Source organism: Paramisgurnus dabryanus, chromosome 6, assembly GCF_030506205.2.
Source record: "Paramisgurnus dabryanus chromosome 6, PD_genome_1.1, whole genome shotgun sequence".
Classification (NCBI taxonomy): Eukaryota; Metazoa; Chordata; class Actinopteri; order Cypriniformes; family Cobitidae; genus Paramisgurnus; species Paramisgurnus dabryanus.
In genome coordinates this window covers 1,310,169-1,333,283 of record NC_133342.1, presented here as the reverse complement: position 1 = coordinate 1,333,283, position 23,115 = coordinate 1,310,169, and the positions used below count along the sequence as shown (strand labels likewise).

At 37.4% G+C, this 23,115-nt stretch overlaps 1 protein-coding gene across 2 annotated transcripts; it reads right to left on the bottom strand.

Moving 5' to 3' along the window:
• Nucleotides 1-23,055, bottom strand: basp1 (brain abundant, membrane attached signal protein 1). Of its 2 annotated transcripts, none has more exons than XM_065266546.1 (2): nucleotides 22,897-23,055; nucleotides 1-1,808 (listed from the first exon to the last, which is right to left on the bottom strand). In XM_065266546.1, the coding sequence occupies exon 2, from the start codon at nucleotides 1,792-1,794 to the stop codon at nucleotides 1,240-1,242; it is 555 nt and encodes a 184-aa protein (XP_065122618.1). In that variant the 5' UTR covers nucleotides 1,795-1,808; nucleotides 22,897-23,055; the 3' UTR covers nucleotides 1-1,239. The 2 variants fall into 2 exon arrangements, with proteins under 2 accessions (XP_065122618.1, XP_073670972.1); XM_073814871.1 differs by having other exon boundaries at nucleotides 1-1,801; nucleotides 22,897-23,045.
• Nucleotides 23,056-23,115: the final 60 nt, after the last annotated feature.

Sequence of the window (23,115 nt, the reverse complement as noted above, 5' to 3'; positions counted from 1 at the left end):
GATTTTCAACCTGTGGTTCTTTCTTTTTATTAATGTTGCTTCATGTATACAAGTACATATATCTCAGATCTTTATTTCATGTATTTTTTATCAGGGAATTTAGGGAAGAAAAGGAATGACAGAGAAAGAAACAGAGAGAAAGAGAAAAAAAGGAAAGAGAGAGAGAGAGAGATAATGTGTGTGTGTTTGTTAACTCAAATGAAATATCACCTGTAGCAACATTATCTCCACATCAACCAAAAATACACAACAATAGGGCCAACCACTGACATGCAAAATACACACACGCTTCATCACACATACAGATGCATACAACACTCACGTTGTTCTCTCAGTATATGGAAAGAACAACGTGTGTGTGGGAAGTGTGTCCTGTTTGGTGAGTTTGGTCTAGGCTCTCTATTTCTCTCGCTTTGACATCATGACAACTGCTGCTTTCAAAGTACAGAAAGACCAGAACTCCAATATCACACACATAAACACTTAAAGTCACGCTGTGCATAACTTCAGTCAACATTCACTTCATCTTCACACACACATTCACACTTTAACTGCATCTTTAAGTTAAAACATACAATACTGTATTTGTGTGTGTGTGTTATGTGTGTAATGCATTGTGCTGTACAATGATTTTCCATAAACATGGAGAAAAAGTGAAAAGGAGAAACAAAGATAGTCAGGTGAAAAGCAAAGACACAATGCCAATCACAAATAGAAAGCCGCAAACAGCAAAGATGAAATGTGTATCAGGGAGCTTGGACTACTAATATTTATGGCACACACGTGCGCGCACACACACACACACACACACACATATATATTAACTCCACCCACTGCCGTTACATCACACTCAAAAGGAGGGAATCGGAGGGTGACAATGGACAGATATCATGTTTTTAATCCACCCCTCATTAAACAGAGGTGGAAGGAAAGATAAGAAGAGAGAGACAAAGAGAGAAAAGAGAGTTTGGGGGCTGGTGTTTGTATCAAAGTTCAATTTTAAAGAGATAACAATATTATCATAACTATCAGTCTTGATCATAATGATCATGTCCATCACTAAAACGATGATCAAGTCCAGCCTGTTCAAATCATTACTGTTATTAATACTGTTATCATTATTATTATTATTATTATTATAATCGCTGATATAATTTAAAATGGGCGGGCTAGTTTTATTATTTAGATTTGATCTTGTTGTATTTTTGTCATAAATCTTATCGCTCACTGTTCCTTCTGTTAATCTTGCACAGCCACTGCTTGCTCCTTATTGGGGGCAAGGCTTGTCTCCGTGGTGATTGGCTCTTCTTTTGCGGGTGGGGCCTCAGTCTTTTTAGACTCAGTGTCAGCCTTGCTATCCGTTGCTACAGGAGGGGTGGGATCTTTAGCGGGAAGGGTGGGCTCTTTTGCAGGCTCTTTATCATTTGCTGGGGCTGATTTTTCCTCTGCTTTGGCAGGAGGGGCATCTGGACTCTTGGCGGGTTCTGCTTTGACGGCCTCGGTGGTCTTAGATTCGGAGGCTTTAGGAGCGTTAGCGTTAGCCACAGGCTCTTCCTTCTTCTGAGGGGCAGACCCTTTCTCTTCTTCCTTGGGTGCGGTGGAATTACTTTCAGCGCCTGGTGTGGCTGCCGCCGTGTCATTGGAGGTCTCCGTGGTAGCAGTAGCTTCTTCCTTGTTCTCTTTCTGAGCTTCAGTCTCCTCCGCCGACGCTCCCTCTGTCTTTTCGTCCTTCTCCTTTGCCTTTTCGTCGTTCACATTGTATCCCTTCTTCTTTTTGCTCAGCTTTCCTCCCATTTTACCTCTGACCTCTGAAAAAGAGAAACAAAACAATCACTGAACAGAGTGATTTAGAGTTTAAAACCTTTAAACTGAAATTGCAGTAGCTCTATACATGTTTTTTCATCTTAATTTGCTTTTAAGAAAATCTTATGCTGCGTTCACACCAGCTGCAGGAGAGGCGGCAAAAATGTGAGATTCACGCATAGTTGGAAGCTTGAACATTTGAGTTTACTCGCTTCATTCGCGTGTGAAATTCTAGTCATTCGAGACATTTACACGGAAAATTACGTCATGAGAAAGGCTTCTGCGACTCCACTCACTTCCTGTGATCACGTCACTACTACAGCAAGGTCCTGTTTGGTTAACGCGGCACGGAAATCCACCGAAGTTCAGATTTTTCAACTCACGCGTTTCCCTCTGCAACGCTCAATTCGCGCGGAACACCCCATCCGTGCCAAAAGCGCTGCGCCTACCATGCCACAGGATGCCTTATCCCGTATCTGGATTGAATTAACATGAAAATCACTCGCGCTAGCCGCCTTTACCGCGTCTGGTGTGAACCCTGCATTACCTCAACTATACTGGAAAAATCACAAATGAGATCTTAATTGTTTAAAGTCTCTCTCTAGTCAATAATTTTATAATTTATAAACTCATCTTTAAGCATCATAATAGCATATAAAAGTTTTACCAGTAACAGTAATTACTTCATGCTTTAAAACAGCTTACATGTAACTCTACACCCTTGCCTTATTTAGTAGGCTATACGCAGATCTATGAATATGCAAATTACTCCCCGCTTCTATTCATTCGCATAGCATGGACCGTACGCTTTAAAAAAATTACTTCAGTTGGTAATACCTACAAATTTCTGTTATTTCAACCTGTTAAGTGTTTTTCACTTAAACATGTACTGTATCTTGAAACAACTTAATTCCATCCAACTTTTACTTTTTACAGTGTAGATATGAATATGTGAGTAGATATTGGTTTTGTAAGTCAATTCAACCTACTATTTTAAGTTTTGGCTTAAAAAAGTTGACATAACTATCAGAGTGAAACAGCTTCTGAAATGAATAAAGGTAGGGCTGAACTTAAATTCATCCATTGAGAACTGGTTAGATTGTTTGAAGTTGGGTCATGTTGCTATTTGCTTATCATTGGCGATCCAATCTTTTTCCGGACAAGCCCACTTGCCATACCATATGACCAGAAGTAAAGAGGGATCGTTTCGAGGAGAGGAGGAGATTTGCATTTTTGATTAAAGATTATCAGGGCATATTTTTTAAAATAATGAAGCTCACAGAAAGTCATTTTGTAAAAAATACCACAATATTCCAAAGCAAATTACAGTTTTTCATTGCGACTTTAAAAATATCAAGGTTATATTTTTACAGAATATTCTTTACAGAAGAAAAGTTTTCACAGACTGGGTCACAAATACATAACTGGGAACTCCATTAGGTCTCCTTAGCTATGAATGATAACAGTTTTCCTCTGGGGAGCTTGAAAGTGCATGGCAAATGCTACTTGCCATGCATAATTAGAATGACATGCCAAGATGATAAATGTATTTCATGCTTTAAATAAGTGGTGAAAAAATGATATGCGTCACTGACTGCACACGAGAAAGCTGACAAAATTAAATAAACCTTCAGTGTAATCTAATCAGGGTTTATTATGGCATATGTGCATTTGTCAGTGTATACCGTGATACAAAGAGATTATAAATGCTCAGCTAGCAAAAATTAATATCTAGGAGAGAGTCTATGAAACCTCTGTCATATCACACATCAAACCTAGATCATTAATCTGTAATCAGACTCTACTGCTGATGGTTATAGAGGTGTAGAGGATTATAGAGAATAGCATCTCTGAGCCACACAGAGCAACTACCTGCAATTCAGAACCGTAGTTACCAAGGCAACTAGATGGTCATGTGACCCATTCTGAATAAGGTCTCTCTCTCTCTCTCTCTCTCTCTCTCTCTCTATCTCTCTCTCTCTCTCTCTCCTCTCTCTCTCTCTCTCTCTATATATATATATATTTCCCTGTTGGCTTCTTTAGCATTCCTGAGCTCAGCAAACAGCTATGTGCTGATACACTTGCATTGACACACACAGCCCAGTAATCATGTGAAGGAAATGTGTGAGTTGATGATTTCTGTCAAAGATGACAATGAAAAAATGGAAACAGCCTCTTGCTGTCTGTGTGTAGGGGGAACAATAGACACGATCTGTCCCATCTCCTCTGATTTAAGCAGACAGCAGCACGCTGTTACAGCGTTAAACAATACGCTGCAGTGCTGTGTTTGTGTGTGTGCTCATCTGTACGGTGGGGTAGAAATTCACTTGTTGTATGAAACCTGCTGATTAAGAGTACATTTGATCCTGAAACAGCTTGCAAGATGTCTGTGCAGACACTTTCTGTGTGTGTAGTATATGAAAGACCCATCACTTATTTCAGAATTAAAGAAAAGTAAAAAAGTAAGTGAGAAAATACATGTTGAATCAAGACCCCAGGACAGAGCTGCATTGTGGAAGCTAGGTGCCAAGACAGTGCTGCACCTTGGAGTCTAAGCCCCAGAACAGAGCTTCTGGGTTTAGATTAGACCACAGGAGCTGCATGATTTAGTCTAGGCCCCAGGACAGAGCTGCTGGGTTTAGACTAGAACCCAGGACGGAGCTGCATTGTGGAGGCTAGGTGCCAAGACAGTGCTGCACCTTGGAGTCTATCCCACAGAACAGAGCTTCTTGGTTTAGATTAGACCGCAAGAGCTTCAGAATTTATTCTAAACCTTAGGACAGAGTTGCTTGGTTTAGACTAGACCCCAGAACTGAGCTCCTGGGTTTACACTAGATCCAAGACAGGGCTGCTTGGTTTATACTAGATCCAAGACAAAGCTGCTGGGTTTAGACTAGAACCCAGGACAAAGCTGCTTGGTTTAGATTAGACTCCAGGACAAAGCTGCTGGGTTTAGACTAAATCCAGGACAGAGCCGCTTGGTTTATACTAGATCCAGGACAAAGCTGTATGGTTTAGATTAGACTCCAGGACAGAGCTGCTGGGTTAAGACTAGATCCAGGACAGGGCTTCTGGGTTTAGACTAGATCCAGGACAAAGCTGCATGGTTTAGATTAGACTCCAGGACAGAGCTGCATTGTGGAGGCTAGGTGCCAAAACAGTGCTGGACCTTGGAGTCTAGGCCCCAAAACAGAGCTTCTTGGTTTAGATTAGACCACAGGAGCTGCAGAATTTAGTCTAGACCTTAGGACAGAGCTGCTTGGTTCAGACTAGACCCCAGGACAGACTTGCTGGGTTTAGACTATCCAGGACAGAGCTGCTTGGTTTAGATTAGACTCCAGGACAAAGCTGCTGGGTTTAGACTAGATCCAGGACAGAGCTGCTTGATTTAGACCAGATCCAGGACAGAGCTGCTTGGTTTAGACTAGATCCAGGACAGAGCTGCTGGGTTTAAACTAGATCCAGGACAGAGCTGCATGGTTTAGACTAGAGAGGTGCTTGTTTTAGACTAGACATCAAGACAGAGCTGCAAGGTTAAGACTAGATCCAGGATAGAGCTGCTTGATTAAGACCAGATCCAGGACAGAGCTGCTTGGTTTGGACTAGATCCAGGACAGAGCTGCTGTGTTTAGACTAGATCCTGGACAGAGCCGCATGGTGTAGACTAGATCCAGGACAGAGTTGCTTGTTTTAGACTAGACATCAGGACAGAGCTTCTAGGTTTAGACTAGATCCAGGACAGAGGTGCTTGATTTAGACCAGATCCAGGACAGATCTGCGTTGTTTAGACTAGACTCCAGGACAGATTTCCATAATTTAGACTGAACCTAAGGACAGAGCTGCTGTGTTCAGACTAAACCACATAACTGAATGGTTTATATTAGGCCTGAGGACCGAGTTGAATGGTGCAGACTAGATCGAAGACAGAGATGCATGGTGTAGACTAGATCCAATACAGAGCTGCTTGGTTAAGACTAAACTCCAGGACTGATCTGCATAGTTTAGATTGAACCCTAGGCGAGAGCTGCTGGGTTGACTGGACCACAGAAGTGAATGGTTTATATTAGACACGAGGACAGAGCTGCATGGTTTAGACTAGACTTCAGTAAGGAGCTGTCTCCCATGAATTGGTTTGGCCATATAAAGGTGTGTGCCATTGAATCCAAAAATTGCTTCAACATACACACAAAATGAGCTTGCGGCAGGGGATTGGGAACTGGAGCAGAAAATCTGACCCTATCACTGTGCTGTAACAGCAGTAAAGCATGCTGAGAACACACTTTCAACGCATTTTATATTCAAATACTTACTGTGCAAACTACAACATTAATATCACCTTTTCATTATAACATTTTAGTCCATAGTTTGCATGTAGGTCTAATAGATGATGAACTAACATGCACTGTAAAGCAAATGAATTCACATGAATACATATCCATGTAACATGTAGGATGACATAATCATAACTGAGCAAAATATAAATATCACTGATGCTCTAAACATATTTTTTCAGACTGATTATGTGCATGTGCGTGCTTGTATGTTGAATGTATAGCTCCAGGTCAGCAGAGAGCAGTGTGGGGCTTGTATCTCATGCTTTAGGGAGGACAAATCAATGAAGGAAAGGAAGTAAACAGTGAACATGGCAGGTCATAGTACGTGACACACGCTTATAACTCTCGACATGTCCCCAAACAAAACGCACATACACGCACACCCAAGCTCATAACCCTAGAGATGTACTCAAACAAAACACACACTAGCACATTGTTGCTCCGGCCTCTGCAAATAGGAGATCAAGCTAATGAATAACTTCGGTTCACAGAGCAAAGACTGAAACTGGAAGATCCTGAATGGCTGAGATGATTTGATAAGTAAATATTATTATAAACCTTAACCAGATTGGTTCGGTTGAGGTTAAACATCTTTTACAAGAGAGGCCTGACCAAGACTAATATACGAATGGATATAAATAGGGGTGATGGAATGATAATTTTATCCCATTGATCATTCTAAATCCACTTTGTAATAAAATAATAAGACCTTAAAGGTTAGTGACAGAAAAATGGTGCTGCAGGGTTAAAAAAAAGATAAAGACGGTAACCTTCCAAGAATAGCCTCTAATGAATTGATTACTCTCACTAAGTATGTGTAATTGTGTATAGATAGGGAGGGCCAGCTGACTTTTGAATGAGTCACATGGTGATTATTGTGTTTGCGTTTGCTTTATTGATCATTCTTGTTCACGTTTACACTGATAATCTGTACAAAAGGTAGAGCTGTAGAGCAGATGTGCTTTTATGATGAAAGGGATTGTCTGAAATATTCAGGACTTTAAGGTTTTGTTTGTTTCATTTTAAAATTATCTAATTAAAATAGTATAGATGTGTGTTTAAGGACAGAAATGTGGGTATGCAGTGATCCCTGCTTCCTGATCTGGATTCAGTATGCACAGTTTAGATTCTTATTAAACAGAGACTCAATAACTGTGCACTAATCATTAAGTCAAAGATTTTAATAAGGACTTATATGATAATAGTTTCAATTCTGAAATCTGATTTGGATGAGCGTCAGGTTTACATGCATCAGCACATTTGAATTTTATTTAATTTCCTGGCAACTGCAGTTAATGAGTTATTATTGGGTTAAAGATTAGTTTATTAAAAAATATTATTGTTAGAAAATGTTTATTTAAGGCGTGTTTAATCAAACTGCATTTATCATGGTTTAAAAATATACTTAGTTTTAGTATCTGGGGTTGTATTAACCCCTTTGGATGTATTTTGTGCTGATTTGTAGCACTTTGCGTTTAAGAAAAGCGCATTAGAAATAAAAAAATATTATTAGTATTAGTATTATTATTCTGTGTCATGTTGTGCCTTACACCACCTTATAAATCTGCAAAATCACTAAAGGTCTTGCTATACTTTAAGCAAAGTTTGTGTGCAAGCGAGGGTTAAAATCTGGTAAAAAGATGTTTTTTAAAATGTATTTTGATTGTTTAAAGGACAAGTTCGGTATTTTAGACTTAAAGCCCTGTTTTCAGATTGTTTATGGTGAAATAGAACGGTTTTGACTGAAATTTCTCAGTCTAATACAGGTCAATGGAGTTGATAAAAACTACGATAAACCCTGTTGGAATGCGTCTTTTGCAGCGATTTTTGTGTGAGCATACCAGTGAACACCCCTGACTACTCGGTGAGTTTCACGTCTTTGTAAACGAAAGTTTAATGCATTTTAGGAAGGATTGTTCCAGTGCACCATTAAACCCATTGTAGAGGTGTGAGATGAAACACAATCACGCGAAAATTCTCAGGGCAGCCGCAAATGTCGAAATTTCAGTCAAAACTGTTCTATTTCACCATAAACAATCTGAAAACAGGGCTTTAAGTCTAAAATACCGAACTTGTCCTTTAAAACGGGACGGCTCGTGACTGCTCATCCGATGGGCGCTAACTCAAAATATGTGTTCGGAGTGTCGTGTGTTGCTTGTGTTTGTTGTGCCTGCTGCACACGCGTCAAAACCATTTATGATAAAAGAGACACTCACGTTCACAAAATACACGCAAGACACTCCCGTAACAGTAAACTTTGATTACGCATGAGATTATGCGAGCATCTCTTTATCATTAACCCTTTAGACACGTCTGCAGCAGGCACTTATTTTGACAAGACACGTGATGCACATAGGTTCACTTGACACGCCGAACACATATTTTGAAATGACGAACCACACACATGACGGGCTACATACATGTTGTGACGAACCTCCCATCGTGCGCCCTCGAAAAAAGAAGTCATCGACCACCACTGATCTTATTGCATAATCCAGAGGTCTTTGAAGGTGTGATCTGCCAGTTAAAACTGTTCTGGATAAAGCCCCAGTACAGCATTTAACTATTTATTGAACCTGTTTATTATTGAGTCGACAATATGAAGCATGGCAAGAATGTACCTTGATATTCTAATGCTTTTTCAAGGCCATAATATTGGGTTGTTTTGAAGAAAATACCAGGACCTTGAGTGTATGTGTGACTATGAAAATTATATGAGACATTGAAGGTTTTCTTTTGGTCCTTAATAATCATTTTATGCAACAGAACATATGGACCTCACACAAAGACACCCCAAAACACATTCCTGCAACTGTCAGTAATTTCTTTCATATATGCATTGATATTACACTGTAAAAAATTACTCTGGAGGGTGTTAAATTTAACCCATGAAAATTAGTTATAATTTAATTAAGTATATAAGCTAGCAAGTAAAATAAAAAATAATGGGTATATTCTACCTTCACTATCCAATTTTTAACAGTAATAACTGCAATACTAAAAAAATAAGTAACATATACCCCAAAATATTGGCCTTAGCACCGCAAAGTGCGCATGAATCAACATCCAGGCGGGACTCGAGTCACCATTTTTTCATATCATATCGGCGGGAGAACTGCTGTTTGTTGACAGGTAAGTTTTTATTTAACTTGTTGATATCATCATGAATGGAAATGTTAAGTTGGTTAACTGTAAAATCTACCAGAAGTTTAGTCATTTGCGTGCTTCTCTGTCTCTGTTGTTGACAGATTGATAGGTTAGTATATGTAAGTCAGGTTAGCTTTGAATGAAACATCGCCCAGTTCTTGCACCTGTGAATACGAATAAATATCCATATTTATGATTAAAATATTAACTTCCATTATTATTATTTACATGTCTGAATCTCGTGAACAGCGGAGCTGCTCAATATGAGTGGTTGAACTTGAGCAAGCCACGTGACGAGAGAGAGCAGCGGACGGTTGATGTATGATACAGACGGGAGGGCGTCGAGCAGACAAACAAACAACGGTAAAGCTGTCGATGCTAGATAATTACTGTAAAAGTTTTCTTGCATTTATCTGTTAATATATTGAGTTTTGTTTTAGAAGGGATCCATTTATGAAGCCATTTTATTATTATTATTATTATTATCATTTACGGATATATACTTAACGTTGCCTTTCGCTTTTTAATGTCTGTTCAAAAAAGTATTTCGGAGTTCATATGTTATATATGAGACTTGTATATGAAGTTGAATCACTTAAAATTGAATGTAAGTACTTCTTGTTAGTGTTCAATGTTTTATGCACGTGTACTGTGAGTTATAGCATAATATGAAGTTGTATTTTTGCACTTAATAAGTTTTAAATGAAGTTGAAATGTTTGTTTGTATCGATATAGCATGCTAGTCTACTGAGGTAAATGAGATCAGTTTTTCCTCTCATATTATTGTCTTCTTTAATTTTCTAATGATAACGTGAAGAACAGTATTTAGGAATCTTGCTTTTAATGGTTTTTTAACATCTCATGAAGCCTTGGTTTATTTTGTTTTATGAAATAATATGTTCAAGAAGCTTTATGTAAAACTATGATATGTTGTATTTCACTTGAAATGTATTGGGGTTATTATACGTCCAATAATTAGTTTTAAATGTTTACAGAATGTTATTTGGTCAATAAAGCAAGCAATTTATGCAATCTTGTGCATGACTATTTTCTTATTCAACCCTCTCTGAATAAGTAATATGTAATGTTTCTTAATGGCTTATCATTATTAATAATAATTTAATAGATCTGTGCCTTAATACCAATAGGGTTAATGTTATTCATTTTTTTATAAGTAATTAGTTATGAAAAAATAGGTAGACCTTACCTAATTTTTTTTACTTTATCATAGTAATTAAATTTAGGTACTTTTTAATCAAATATATAGGATATAATTTACTCAAACAAAGTGAGTGCAAATTGTTACAACAATTTTTTTGAGTAAATTCTATAGGTTGTTTTTTACAGTGTATGTCAAATAAGAAATAAATGTTTTTTTTTTGTGTATGAACAAATAGTTTGTTTATAGATGGTTTCAGCAGTAACAACATAAACAAAGGCTTTCGTGGAACACACGTAACTTCTGGTAAACTCTGCAATGAATCAACAACAATAGGGTCCTTTAAGAGAAGTTTATTTCTGATAACAAGCTAAATAAACAACACGTAGATTACCTTAGTTCATATTTTATAGCTAAAGCGTATAAAAATAACTACACTGAGGTAACGTTACTGTGTGTACTATAATGTTTAAATTATTCTATAATGTACAATAATGTATATAATGTTGATAACTGACCAGATCCCTTCACATATCAGTGATCCACGATCGCCGTCTGCCCTCGTCTTTAGGAAACCAAAATATTTGGTATGTTCAAGGTTAAGTTATTTGTTCCAGAGGTCAGTTTAGACACTAGTCTAAACTGACACCAGTCACCAGTTTAGACCATTAAACAAATAGGACTGGAAGTAAAGTTCCGACCAGACGGGTAATGCTGGGTACAAACCAAAAGATAAGCGGGCTGATTTTGGGCCAATTTCCCACCCATTCCGACAATCCTAGCTATGTCCCGATTATCTTGATGGTTCTACGCGAAACGTAAATAATAAACATGTACTATCAGAAATCGTATGTGTGGGGAGAACCACCAGGACAAAACAATATCCTATCAGAAAGCGAGATGATGGAAGAGAGAAGCAGTCATGGCAGCACATAGTGAAGTTGATGTGGACAGGAGAGATGGAGGATCAGCTTGTTGTTTTGTGGCAACAGCACGAAAGTTTACACAATGTGAAAATCATTCCAAACACGATCATTGAAATCTCTTGCGGCATATGTGTGCACAGTCGAGACTCTGGTTGAAAATCTGTTTGTGTGTGGTGTGCTGTCTTTGAGACATCATGGCACACCACACACTAAAGGAGCAAAATGGTTAAATATGTTTGTGGTCTATCCACTGATCTATATAAATGACTGGATTGTGCATAGAACGCTTGACGTAACTGCGTGAGGTGAAGCCAGCGCAGAGTTCGGGCGGCCATCTTGGTATACCCAACCGGCAGAGAGCGTCATTGACTTCCATTCAAAATCATGATCAAAATTTACCCCCTTTACAGCGTATCAGTTACACAAGGTTAATTTTAAGGATATGTGTACGTAAATTATTTGTTAATTCTGGTGGTATTTGCAATGTTTATGTTTTAATCGGGCAGGATAATGGATTAATAAAAAACCGTTAAGGTGAGTGTGTCTGCTGCCTTTTGTTAATGACACGGGTATAAATAAAGTTTTTTTGACATTCAGCTACACGGTGACGGTCAGCGTTATTTCTCTAAATAAGTTTAGGTAACTTGTAAGTTAAGATAACAATTACAAAACTAGCAAATTATTGCATGCACATACGGTACAAAGCATGATTATTTATTTAGATTTCAGAATGAGCACGTTTATTGTCATTAATACTAAATATGCTGCGGTCTGTCTGCTGATCTGATACTGTAATAAAGATGAATGATTAAAACGCAAAATTTACAACTTTCAGAAAATAACTATTTACATGCTTAGGACATTTGTGTTGTAATAATGTACAGGGTAACTTCACATATAAAAACGAAGACGAATAAAGTGATGTTTTATCATTAAAATCTGATAACGTCCATTGATTTAATAGAACGTTTGGGTATACCAACATGGCGGCGCGGTGGCTTCACAAGTGTGACGTCATGCGCAATCCAGTCATTTATATAGATCAGTGGGTCTATCACATTTTGAAAATCTTATAAGATGTAAAAAAATATTTTGGTTGTACCCAGCCTAACCGCGACACGTGCATCCGATGAGACCGTCTATACACTATATAATTTTATATAATTTACCTTTAAAAGGAAAGATGAGTTTTTAAGTCCCTTACTAAAAGATAGATTGCCAAATAATTTAGCATGTGAACTATAAAATACTAAATGTTTTGTGATTCATTTTACATTAGTTTACAAATAAATACATCATAAATTATTTTGTAGAGCAGATTATTTTCATGAATTAACTTTTTTTTGAAAACTTAACTTTCTTCCTCAAAGACGGTTCCTTCAAAGTGATTTGCTACTGTGCTCTTATGGTGACATGCCTTTTCAAATTGTTGGACATGTGCCTATGGGACTAATGGTATACAAAACACATACAAACATTTCTTAACGTGGGCACAATAAAAATGACTATGCTTAGTCCATAGTATATTATATGCCTTTGCTTTCCTATTTTTAAAGAAAACATTGTCTTTTTTCACTGTTATTCACTGTGGACCATTTAAGCCCACCTTATGAGTTTCAATGTAATTACAAACTGTAATAAATTTCTGAGTGAAAGAGTTTAATGATAACACATCTTTGTGCGACAACCTTTTAACTTACCTTACTTACTATATTTATTTAGGCCTTAAAATGACACGATGTGTAGCAATATTAAACGATAGATGTCTGCTGCTTGCTTGTTTGTCAGCAAGAAAATAAAAAAAGAGAAAAAACGAAGGCACATGTCCAACAATTTGAAAAGGCATGTCACCATAAGAGCAGAGTAAAAATAGCAAATCACTTTGAAGGAACCGTCTTTGAGGGAGAACGTTAAGTTTTTTTAAATATTTCCCTGTCACTGAATAAAATATATTTATGTTTTATTATAAAATTTTTATTTTGTGATTAAATCATGATGTGGGCGTATTTGGAACACATGCCGGTTTTAATGGTGCCAAAGTAAGCCCACTACAGATTTTATTCATAAAAAATCCTTATTTTATATTCTGTAATATGCATCAACTAATTAATACATTTTTAAATGATAGATCAATCTTATTTTAACAATATTTCTTTCTTAATAAATCATCTCATTATCTATGACAAACACCTAAACTAAGATTAGCTAGGGACCATTTTTCTGACAGTGTGCACATTGCCCATTGCACACCTTTAGTGCTTATTTTATTGAGCTGCTGGTTATTAATTTTTGTGTTATGATTGATCAGAAAGGAAACATTCAAAATCATTGTTTAAAACTTCAATTAAATTAAATCAAAGAGGTCTTACTTAAATTTAAATACAAAAAATACAGTTTTACTATCATTTTACAGCGGCTTTGAATGAATCAGTATGTAATGTATGAACTATCCTTTTTATAATTAAGCATTTAGTGTCTTGAGAAACATAAAAACTTTGACCTGGTAAAAATCCTTCATCCCACAAACACAGAGCATCTCTCCGGATGGAAATTGTTCTAATGAAAACAACAGGGAGGGAACATAAACACCACTGGCAGACCAAAACACACACAGAGAAAGACCTTGAGATTCTTTCTTCAACAATGTATTGACCTCACATTAAACTGATGAGTGTTTAGCTGCTCACTGATAGAAAAATGAGCCGTGACTTTGAGTGCGAGTATGTTTGTTTAAGACTGTCATCGTTCCCAACAAAACCCTTCGAGATAGTTACACACACAATCTCTAAACCTCACCCAGAATTGATTTGTACCATTTGTGACATTGGACTTTACAATTCCTTATACCCTAACCCAGCTAAAAAGGCATTTTTTTATGATTTACATTCTGTGAAAATATAACCTTGATATCTTTAATATTGACCGAGTAAGGCCATGTCAAATATTGACGTTAAAGTGAAATCAATGATTGAAATCAAACTTGATGCTCCAAATCTCATAATTCAATATTATGAGACTTTAGCCTCACAGACAGATATATATACAGTATCTGTAATGTTACATATTTGTAAGGCTCTTTGAAGATAATGCTGTCTTGAATATCTGAGATTTAGTCTAAACATAATCCCCACATCAACGGAAAAAGTGAGATACACAAATCTACACAATGTTTATATTTTCATTCTTGAAGGAAACTTTCTGTACAAAAAAGGCCACCACACTGTTCATAAGAACAGGCCTTGATTATATACAGTCTGTGTCCGCTGCATAAAGAGGGTTTAGTGTTAAAATACGCCTTCGCATCTGCCTGGATAAAACATCTGCCGTGTCCCTTCACTATGTTATAATATTTTTTGTATAGGCTGCATTCGAGAGTGTGAATATTCATAAATGTTATTATTATACAAAACAGAGTATTTATGAATTAATGATATGCCAATGAATGTTACATTTGCACATCTCCTAAATGAATTAATTTTGAAACGATTATTTTATCATTAACGTTTACCTGAGTAAATGTACTGTAACCAGCTTAGCTAGTTTATCACATACATTTATTTTTAGTTTGCACGAGTTACATTGGAGGTTTAAAAATCTGTTAACAGTCAATTAATAGCCACGCGCAACGGTAAAAAAATCTGTGCAAGCATAAAATAAACATACGTTTAATTATAAAGGCATAATGTGTGTTTTGTAGATGTATATTGTGTATTTTAAAAGTGAAGTATATTATAATATTTATTTATGTTATATTATAATCTGCATGACCCTGTTGTTGCTTTTCTTGACGATACATGTGCATTACAAATGGATATCAGTGACGTCCACTTCAACGGATATACCGGGAGTAGGGAGCAGTGAACACTGCGTAGGGTCAATCAAAATGCACCTGTTGTCCTTAATAGTCTCCCTTGAACCAAAGCTGAAATGTGATTGGTTGCATTACATGTCAGTCAGACTCACTCTTGGCCAATAAAAGCTGTTTATGTTGTGAATCAGGGGTGCATTTCCCGAACAACGACGTAACTCGCTGCTGAACCAACATAGTTCGATGCATAGTTGGAGAAACGAACTACCTTGTCACGATTGTTTCCCGAAAGCATAGTAACTTTGTCGCACATTCGTCGTTTGAACCATGTTGGTTTAACAACATAGTTGATGATGTCACATGGGAGGTGAAGTACTAATTTATCTGTGCAAATCGATTGAATGTCAGATTATTGCTTTAAATAACATATATTGCATCGAAAGACTGATATTGTTATCGTGATTTAGTGTTTATTTTCAAGATATTCAATTCATGCGCAAGTTCCCTCTTACGCCACTCCTCCCAGGGATTCCTCAAGGTCTTAACGCTCATATGACTGTGCACATGTGCAGTTTTAAAATGCAGCGCTTTAATTCTGTTTACAAACTTAAAGATGTAAAATTACATTTTTATTTATTTAGAATGATTGATATACATTGTACTATATGTTTTTTGCATATTTGGTTCAAAAGCATGATCAACGCTAGTCTACATATGATAATAACAAGGAACGATGCTTTTAACGACAGGTGAAGAGCTGTCGTTAAAACCACACAAGTTTGCGATTCAGCTTGCGAATGTTCGTTTGAACTATGGTTTCGGGAAACACCAAATCGTTCAACTTTGTCAGTAAAGACAAAACTTACGACAGTAGTTGGCTAACAATGTTTTCGGGAAATGCACCCCTGATAGTCTGGCTATGTAAATACAGTAGACGACATTCGGATAATTTGTTATTATTTACAGTTATTCTCTACATTGTTTACTGTAGCCTCTGTAAACGTGAGTTGGATGAAAGTTTACTGGTAGTAAAGACGCAAAATCAAGGCCCCACCCTCGCTCTCGCAGAATGCCCATATCACAGCTGTCAATCATGACGTGACACCAATGTTTTTATAACATTAAATAACTAACTAAAAACAAACTTATTTTAAAAACAAACACTTGAATTTACATCAGCGTGATAAAAACCACAGTAAATGACAGAAACCAGCTTCGGAAATAAGGTAATTGAAGTGTAAATAAATTCTTTAGTTGGTCTCAAGTCCTATTGAATAACATGGGGGAGGCGGGGTTTATGACCTATACTGGGACCAGTCACTGGGGGGCGATCGAGATGTTTTGGCTTCACTTTTTAGGGCTTGTGCGCCACGCTTGCCCTAAACGGACATACTGTTCTACAGAGCGCATTTTGTCACTATGTTGTCTCAGACGGCAACATGTTTGTCCTGTGGCAACTACAGTAGCTTCTCATTGCGTTTCGAAAATGAGGTTGGTTTCAATTGGCACCACTAGATGCTGCTAAAAACCCAGGGGCAACCATCCGATCTCTCTGATGAAGCCAATACGGAAGTGATTTAAACTGCAATTCATCGACTGGCCACTAGAGACAGGCTCCAAAAGGGAGTCAATCCCGATAGACCTCCATGTTAAAATGGCTAACTTTAAAGTAGAAAATAATATGTTTACAGCCTGGTACAAAAAATTGTTCTTGGTCTGTTTAGCAAATTTTTCCCTTCATGACAACTGCGAGGAGGGTGAATTTTTTTCTATCTCATCCGTTTAAATGATATTAATCCTTAAAGGCTCTCTAAGCGAATCTGCGGGACGTTAGTTATTTTTGACGTTTTAAACTGTTTTCAAACAGACGGAGCGTAGCTAACCCCTCCCCCTCCCTTCTGTGCTTTCATGAACGCGCCCAACCCCCACCCCCAAATCCTTTTTGTCGTTTATTGGCTGGAATTCTTTGTTTTGTTTTGTGATGCTAGGTTTGGCCACTTGTTGATATTGCCGTTTGTGAAGCCTGGGCTGTCTACAGAGATCGCGTTTTTTTACAGTTTGATCAGCGGACAGGCAGCAAGCAGATAGTGAGGAGATGTTTCCGGTATGTAACAAAAAATGTTTTATGGTCTAAAACGCTTCAATTCGCTTAGAGCGCCTTTAAAGTTCTGCATTATTAAGGGCGTGGCCACTTAAGTGACGGTTGAACAGTTACTGTTGTCACTACATTACACCTTAATCCTCTGGGATCACCCATGCAGTCCCTAAAAATGGATTGAATCCCTCCTTCACTCATGTCAATAGCAAACAGACAGTCCAGGATAAGCTGTGCAGCTAATTTTAATAGAAATGGAGCTTTGCATTGTGAATAATAATAATAATGATACTTGACTTAGTAAGTGCTAGTAAATGGGAAATATTTCCATTCTTAACAAGTAGAGATGATCGACATATTAGTCATTAACCCTTTTGGACATGTTGTTCGTGCACTTTTTTGTATTTGCATGGTGAAATTCTCTGTGTTTTATTCTTGTTCTTTGTTTAACCGTGTAAACAATACCGAGTCTCTTTCACATGCACAGCAGACATTTGATCACCCCAACAACGAAATGACATAATTTTGTCTGTCATGTTTATCCTTTCTAATGTTCTTGAACAGTGTGCATCTCTCTCCGAGGGTCTATAACAGACAGGTTGGGTCGGTGGGGTTCTGGCCTTTGATTGGCTGTTGCCGTAGGAACCATAGGAAAGCTGCCATTTTGGCTCATTCTTTCAGTTTCTTCAGGTCATTGCCATGGAAACCCAGAGAGAGATTCCATGATGACACACGGAATATCATAATCAAAGAATCTGAGCTGCTGATTTCCCAACGGGAACCGTTCATAATTAACACACAATTATGCATGTAATAATTAGACACATGTAGCTACAGACTTGCGTATTGTAGGATTATAAGTGTTGATTCTCAACTAGGAGCTGTATATCCAATGAAACGGCAAATGATATGGCCATTTGACTTGGTACTGATACCCCACTAGATAAATATTCAGAAGGATCAAAATAATGGAGCATATTTAAGTGGATTTGAATATATAACAGAGCAGTGAAACAATAACAGTTTCAGCAAATTAATTCTGCTGGTGTATAAACCCACCAATCACTTTCTACACAGTGCACATAGACCACAAAGCATGATGGGAAACAGTCTCATCATGCAAATGATCAGGTTTTGCCAGTCGCATTAAATAATAAAAGACTGCTTTACTAATCATTGACGGGTAAGCTTTTTTAAAACACACAGGACCAAAAATAACATTGATTTTGAATGCATCTCTAATTCGGGACTGTTTCAGATGTGCCTGAGTTATGTGTCTCTTTGAATTATCTTCTTCAAATGCACATGCATAGCTCTGCTTGGCTGAGCTTCTTCTCTTTTAGTGGCACCCTGCCTCCTTCCTGTCTCTCTTTTTTGACAATTCTGAATCATGATCAAAATATTCAGATCAAAAGCACCTGATGCACCAAACTTAGCAAGATGTATTTTAGCATTTTTAATGAGTTTATCCAGTGAAGAAAGAAACATTATTCCTTATCAACTCGCTGTCTTTGAGGTTTCATCATATTATAACACTAGATGGGATTGAAATGCTGCTCTTCTTGATTCTGTGCTTGGCTTATTAGAGAAAAAACGGTCTATAAAACACATTTGATTGCAGTTTTCCAAGGTTTAGATTAATCCAGGACTAGGCCTTAATTATAAGGACATTTAAGTAGTTTTAACAAACATACCTTACAGAAAAAATAATTATGGCGTTCATCTTGAGACAAAACAATGGCACTGTTAAGATATGCATTTAAGTGTGGGACAAGGATAAGCCCTTTCTTGGAAACCACCCCTTATATAGGGGAGAACCGGGGGAAAAGTAACGCAGGACGAAAGTAACAAAGTGTTTTTCTCCAAGTATGACAGCATATTTAGCACGCAAACCCTTGACAGACATGACAAATATCGCATTATTTACTCACCGTTTTCCGCGTGTAGATCCAGAAAGGTGTTTTTAACCATGATAAGTAAATTCTTAAAGCGGTCATTGCTTTCTTATTACACGTTGGGTTTTTGGTTTCATGTGTTAAAGTACGGATTAATCTACAGGTTATTTAGTGACCTAATGCATCCTGAAGTTTTACTTCTCTGAGTTTTTCAAAATAAAAGTAAATCGTGTTAAAATGTGAGGAAATACTGTCAGGACGAAAGTCACACTTGTTACTTCTGTCTCGCTGCTAATAGTGTTGTTGAAAATTGATATTATTCTCATTTGATTTTATTTAATTTTATAGTGTTCAAACTGTTGAAAAGATGTTTTATTCTCAACAATTTAAGTTTGTACTGCTTTTGAAACATTTGATAAAATGTTTACACGTTACTAAAAACACGTGTAACACAAAAATCAATCTTGTTTTGTTGTGTTACTTTTGATCCACCTGTGTTACTTTCGTCCCTGCAGGTTGGGTTGAAAGTAACAATTCACTTATGTTTAAAGTGAAATTATACTGAAGTCGTTTTACATTTGTTCAAAATTTCACCTTGTATTGATAGACCACACTTGTGAGTTACTGACCACAGCAAAAATATATCTCTGTCTAAAACATTATCTTTTAAAATTAAGTTTTTCTGAAAATGGTACTTTCGCCTCTGCTCTCCCCTATGTTTAATCTATTTTTGACAAAGCCTTAGATTATCTAAAGTCTTACAGTTTGTTGTTAAACTAAATCCTGGGATACACGACAGGATTTTTGACATTCTATGAGATTATTATCTTATCACACTGTGCGACATGGAGCGCTACGAAAAGCATGTAGACTGTACAAAGAATACACCTATCATAGGCTGTGACGGCTGCGACAAACGTTAGCGCAACGTCATCAACTGGTACTCGTAAACAAATACCAATATGCAGCAAACACGTTTTAGATCATGCTAAATTTCTGACACTGATAGAAAACTATCGTAGCCTATCTTTGGTCACAAGACCGGGAAAACTGACGTCTTTGAACCTCTCTCACTCTCTGTCAAGACATAGGATAGCAACGATCACAGATATCGCAATGATTGTTTCACGATAGCAATCATTTCATCCGGGACAGCCAAAAATAGTGGAGTGTATCCCGGGTTAAAAAGTCAGTAGCCCTGTCCTTCCCCACTCCTCTGCCCCAAACCCATTCATAACCAGTAATGTTTGGTATAATGTTTTGTGTTTTGGGTGGGTAGGTTTAGGTATGGGGTGCTCATGCATGCGTTTATGTCTGGCTGCAGCATTACACAAATTCACTGGACAAATAAATCAGAAATAATGTATATATGTCAATTTCTTTCTTGCACACACAAAGGGAATAAAACTATAGTAGCATATACAGTACTGTGCAAAAGTCTTAGGCCACCATGATACCATTAAATTTGTTGTTTTTGCAATTGTATAGTGATCATATATAATTATGTCTCAGTCTCTTTATTAGAATAGAACCAGAAAATACATGAAATGACTATGTAGTATTATAAACATTGTAATCGTATATACTGAAGTGTCAAGTTTTTAGGGTAAACTCCCCTTCCACTTAAGCAATAGCAGGAAACTGCAGGATCTCTTAAACCTAAATGAAATGAAATCCTAATTTCTAATTCTAATCAAATGACTTCATGACTTCAGTCTCTTCAAAAAAGCTCAAGATGTGTTTCGTGCCAAGAGAGGTCACACTAAATACTGACTGATGCCTGAAGAAGACATTTAGTTTTGTTTTTAATTTTGTGTACATATATTCTGAATTTTCTGTTTGTATCTTAAAAAATAGTGAAAAATAAATATGGATGGACATTAAAACGTTGCTAAAACAACAAAGCTGGTGATAGTGGCCTAAGACTTTGCACAGGTCTGTATATCAATATTTTTATTATAACCATTTATCCATTATATTATATCATGATAGCAATATTATTTAATAGAACTGTGATTGAATTAACATGACTGTGGAAAGATCAGGTAGAAAAACTTCCTAATGGTAAAAAACACATATTTCCACATATTCAACCTTTCTTATCTGCCATACGCTTGGCAAACAGAACTGGGAATTCATTTATGGTTTTATGTTTTATGTTTCCTTAAGTTTTAAGCGATAGTACCTTTAAGCACCTTACAGATATCATCATAGACGTATGTTTGCATTTGATGCATTTGAAAACCATATAAACTTAATATGATTACTGCGCATTCCACTGTGCCCATAGATAAGCTGTCCTTACGAAACTGTCGTCTGAATTGAACATTTTCAGGTGATATCGCGCTCAGTTTTCAGATGGTTCGATGTTTTCTATTTGATGCGCGTGACTCATTCGCGCTTATTGGGTCGACTAAACATTATGTTCTCAAACTAACATAATGTCAGCGCTTATGCGAATATAGATTTGATTATATTAGGATGATTTCAGCATAGGGAGTGTGTGAAAGTAGTGATGCTCTTGCGCCCCCTCAGGTATTTACAATGGGTGTGAACGTGCGCGCATTTTTCCTCACTGTCTTCTGGAAGAGCAGGAGGCGAGCGCGAGCGCACGGTCATTCGGTTCATCTGCGGCATCGTCATAAAATAGATTCATTCGCCTTCACAAATATTTCGCATAAAAATTGAGAGTTATTTAGGAATGCACACAAATCATAAAAGCGTACATTATAGGATTCTACATTAGAAACCAGTGTGAGAGATACAGGGGGTAAAAAGCATCTGTTGTCCATCCACACCCTACGCGCAATGCGCATGTGCTCCGCGGAGACAAAGGATCAGACAATTACGGCTGTTCCTCGACATAACAAACTAAAAAATAAATATGAACGAGAAATTTCAACACCGATATGGAGAAAGAAAAACGGCATACACTTATTCCAGTTCACTTAACATTTGCTGAGTGATTTGATAGGTTGAGGAAATTGTAGTATTTATCATGTTGGCATTATAAAAAGCGTGTAACAAAACTTACGTCCAATAAAAAGGATTTGTCGTGTGTGTAGTATTTATAAGCCTCTGTTCTGTAGTATCTGAGAGTGTGTGCGCTCGTGTGTGGGTGGATGAGTGCGCGCGCACGCGTGTGCACCAGTTAGACATAGCGTTGCAAAAATGTGTTCCAGGTCTACTCTCTAACAAAAGAGGATAGAGAGCAAACCACGCCTCTGTCCACAGATATGCTTGGTTTTACTTTTTATTTATAACATAAAGCCAATATCCAATATCAATCAATGAATTCTGATGTAAAATCATTAACTTATCCATTTGCGCAATGGACGCACATCCAGCCTTCGGTTTTCCAAATGAGTCCATTGGGCTATTTGTTGCACATTTTTATATTAAAATAATAATACAGTGTTAAAAAAAGACTGATGCGCGCTCAGAGACAGCGCTTGTCTGTGCAGCACACGCCCCTCTCCAGTCTCAAATGAGCCGCGTGAATTCCGTGGCTGTTTTTTGCTCAACACTAGCAATAAATAAGTGTAAAATATATTTTATTTACACTCACACAGGTGCTAAGTTCTTTACTTGGTATAGATAACAATCCGGCTTATTGCCGTGCGCTCTGCATGGCTCTCCAAATGAAGACGGGGTTTCCAAGCTGATTTTATTTACCCAACTAAAATAAATTATCAAGAAAAAAAAAACAATTTAATGGGAAAGACTTACCGTCGGCGGCGGACTTTTCTGTTGCTCCTTACTCAAGCGTTTGCTGGTTTCTTCCCGATAATTTTTCCCGTGCGCGTGGATTCGACAGGGTTTATCAGGGCTGCTTGGTGTGTGTCTCGCGCTGCATTTCTCGCGCGCACACTCGTGTTCGGTTTGGGGGGGCGGGGGCGCGCGACGCGCTTCGAGACTTGAGGACGAGACGCGCCTCACCGTGATTGA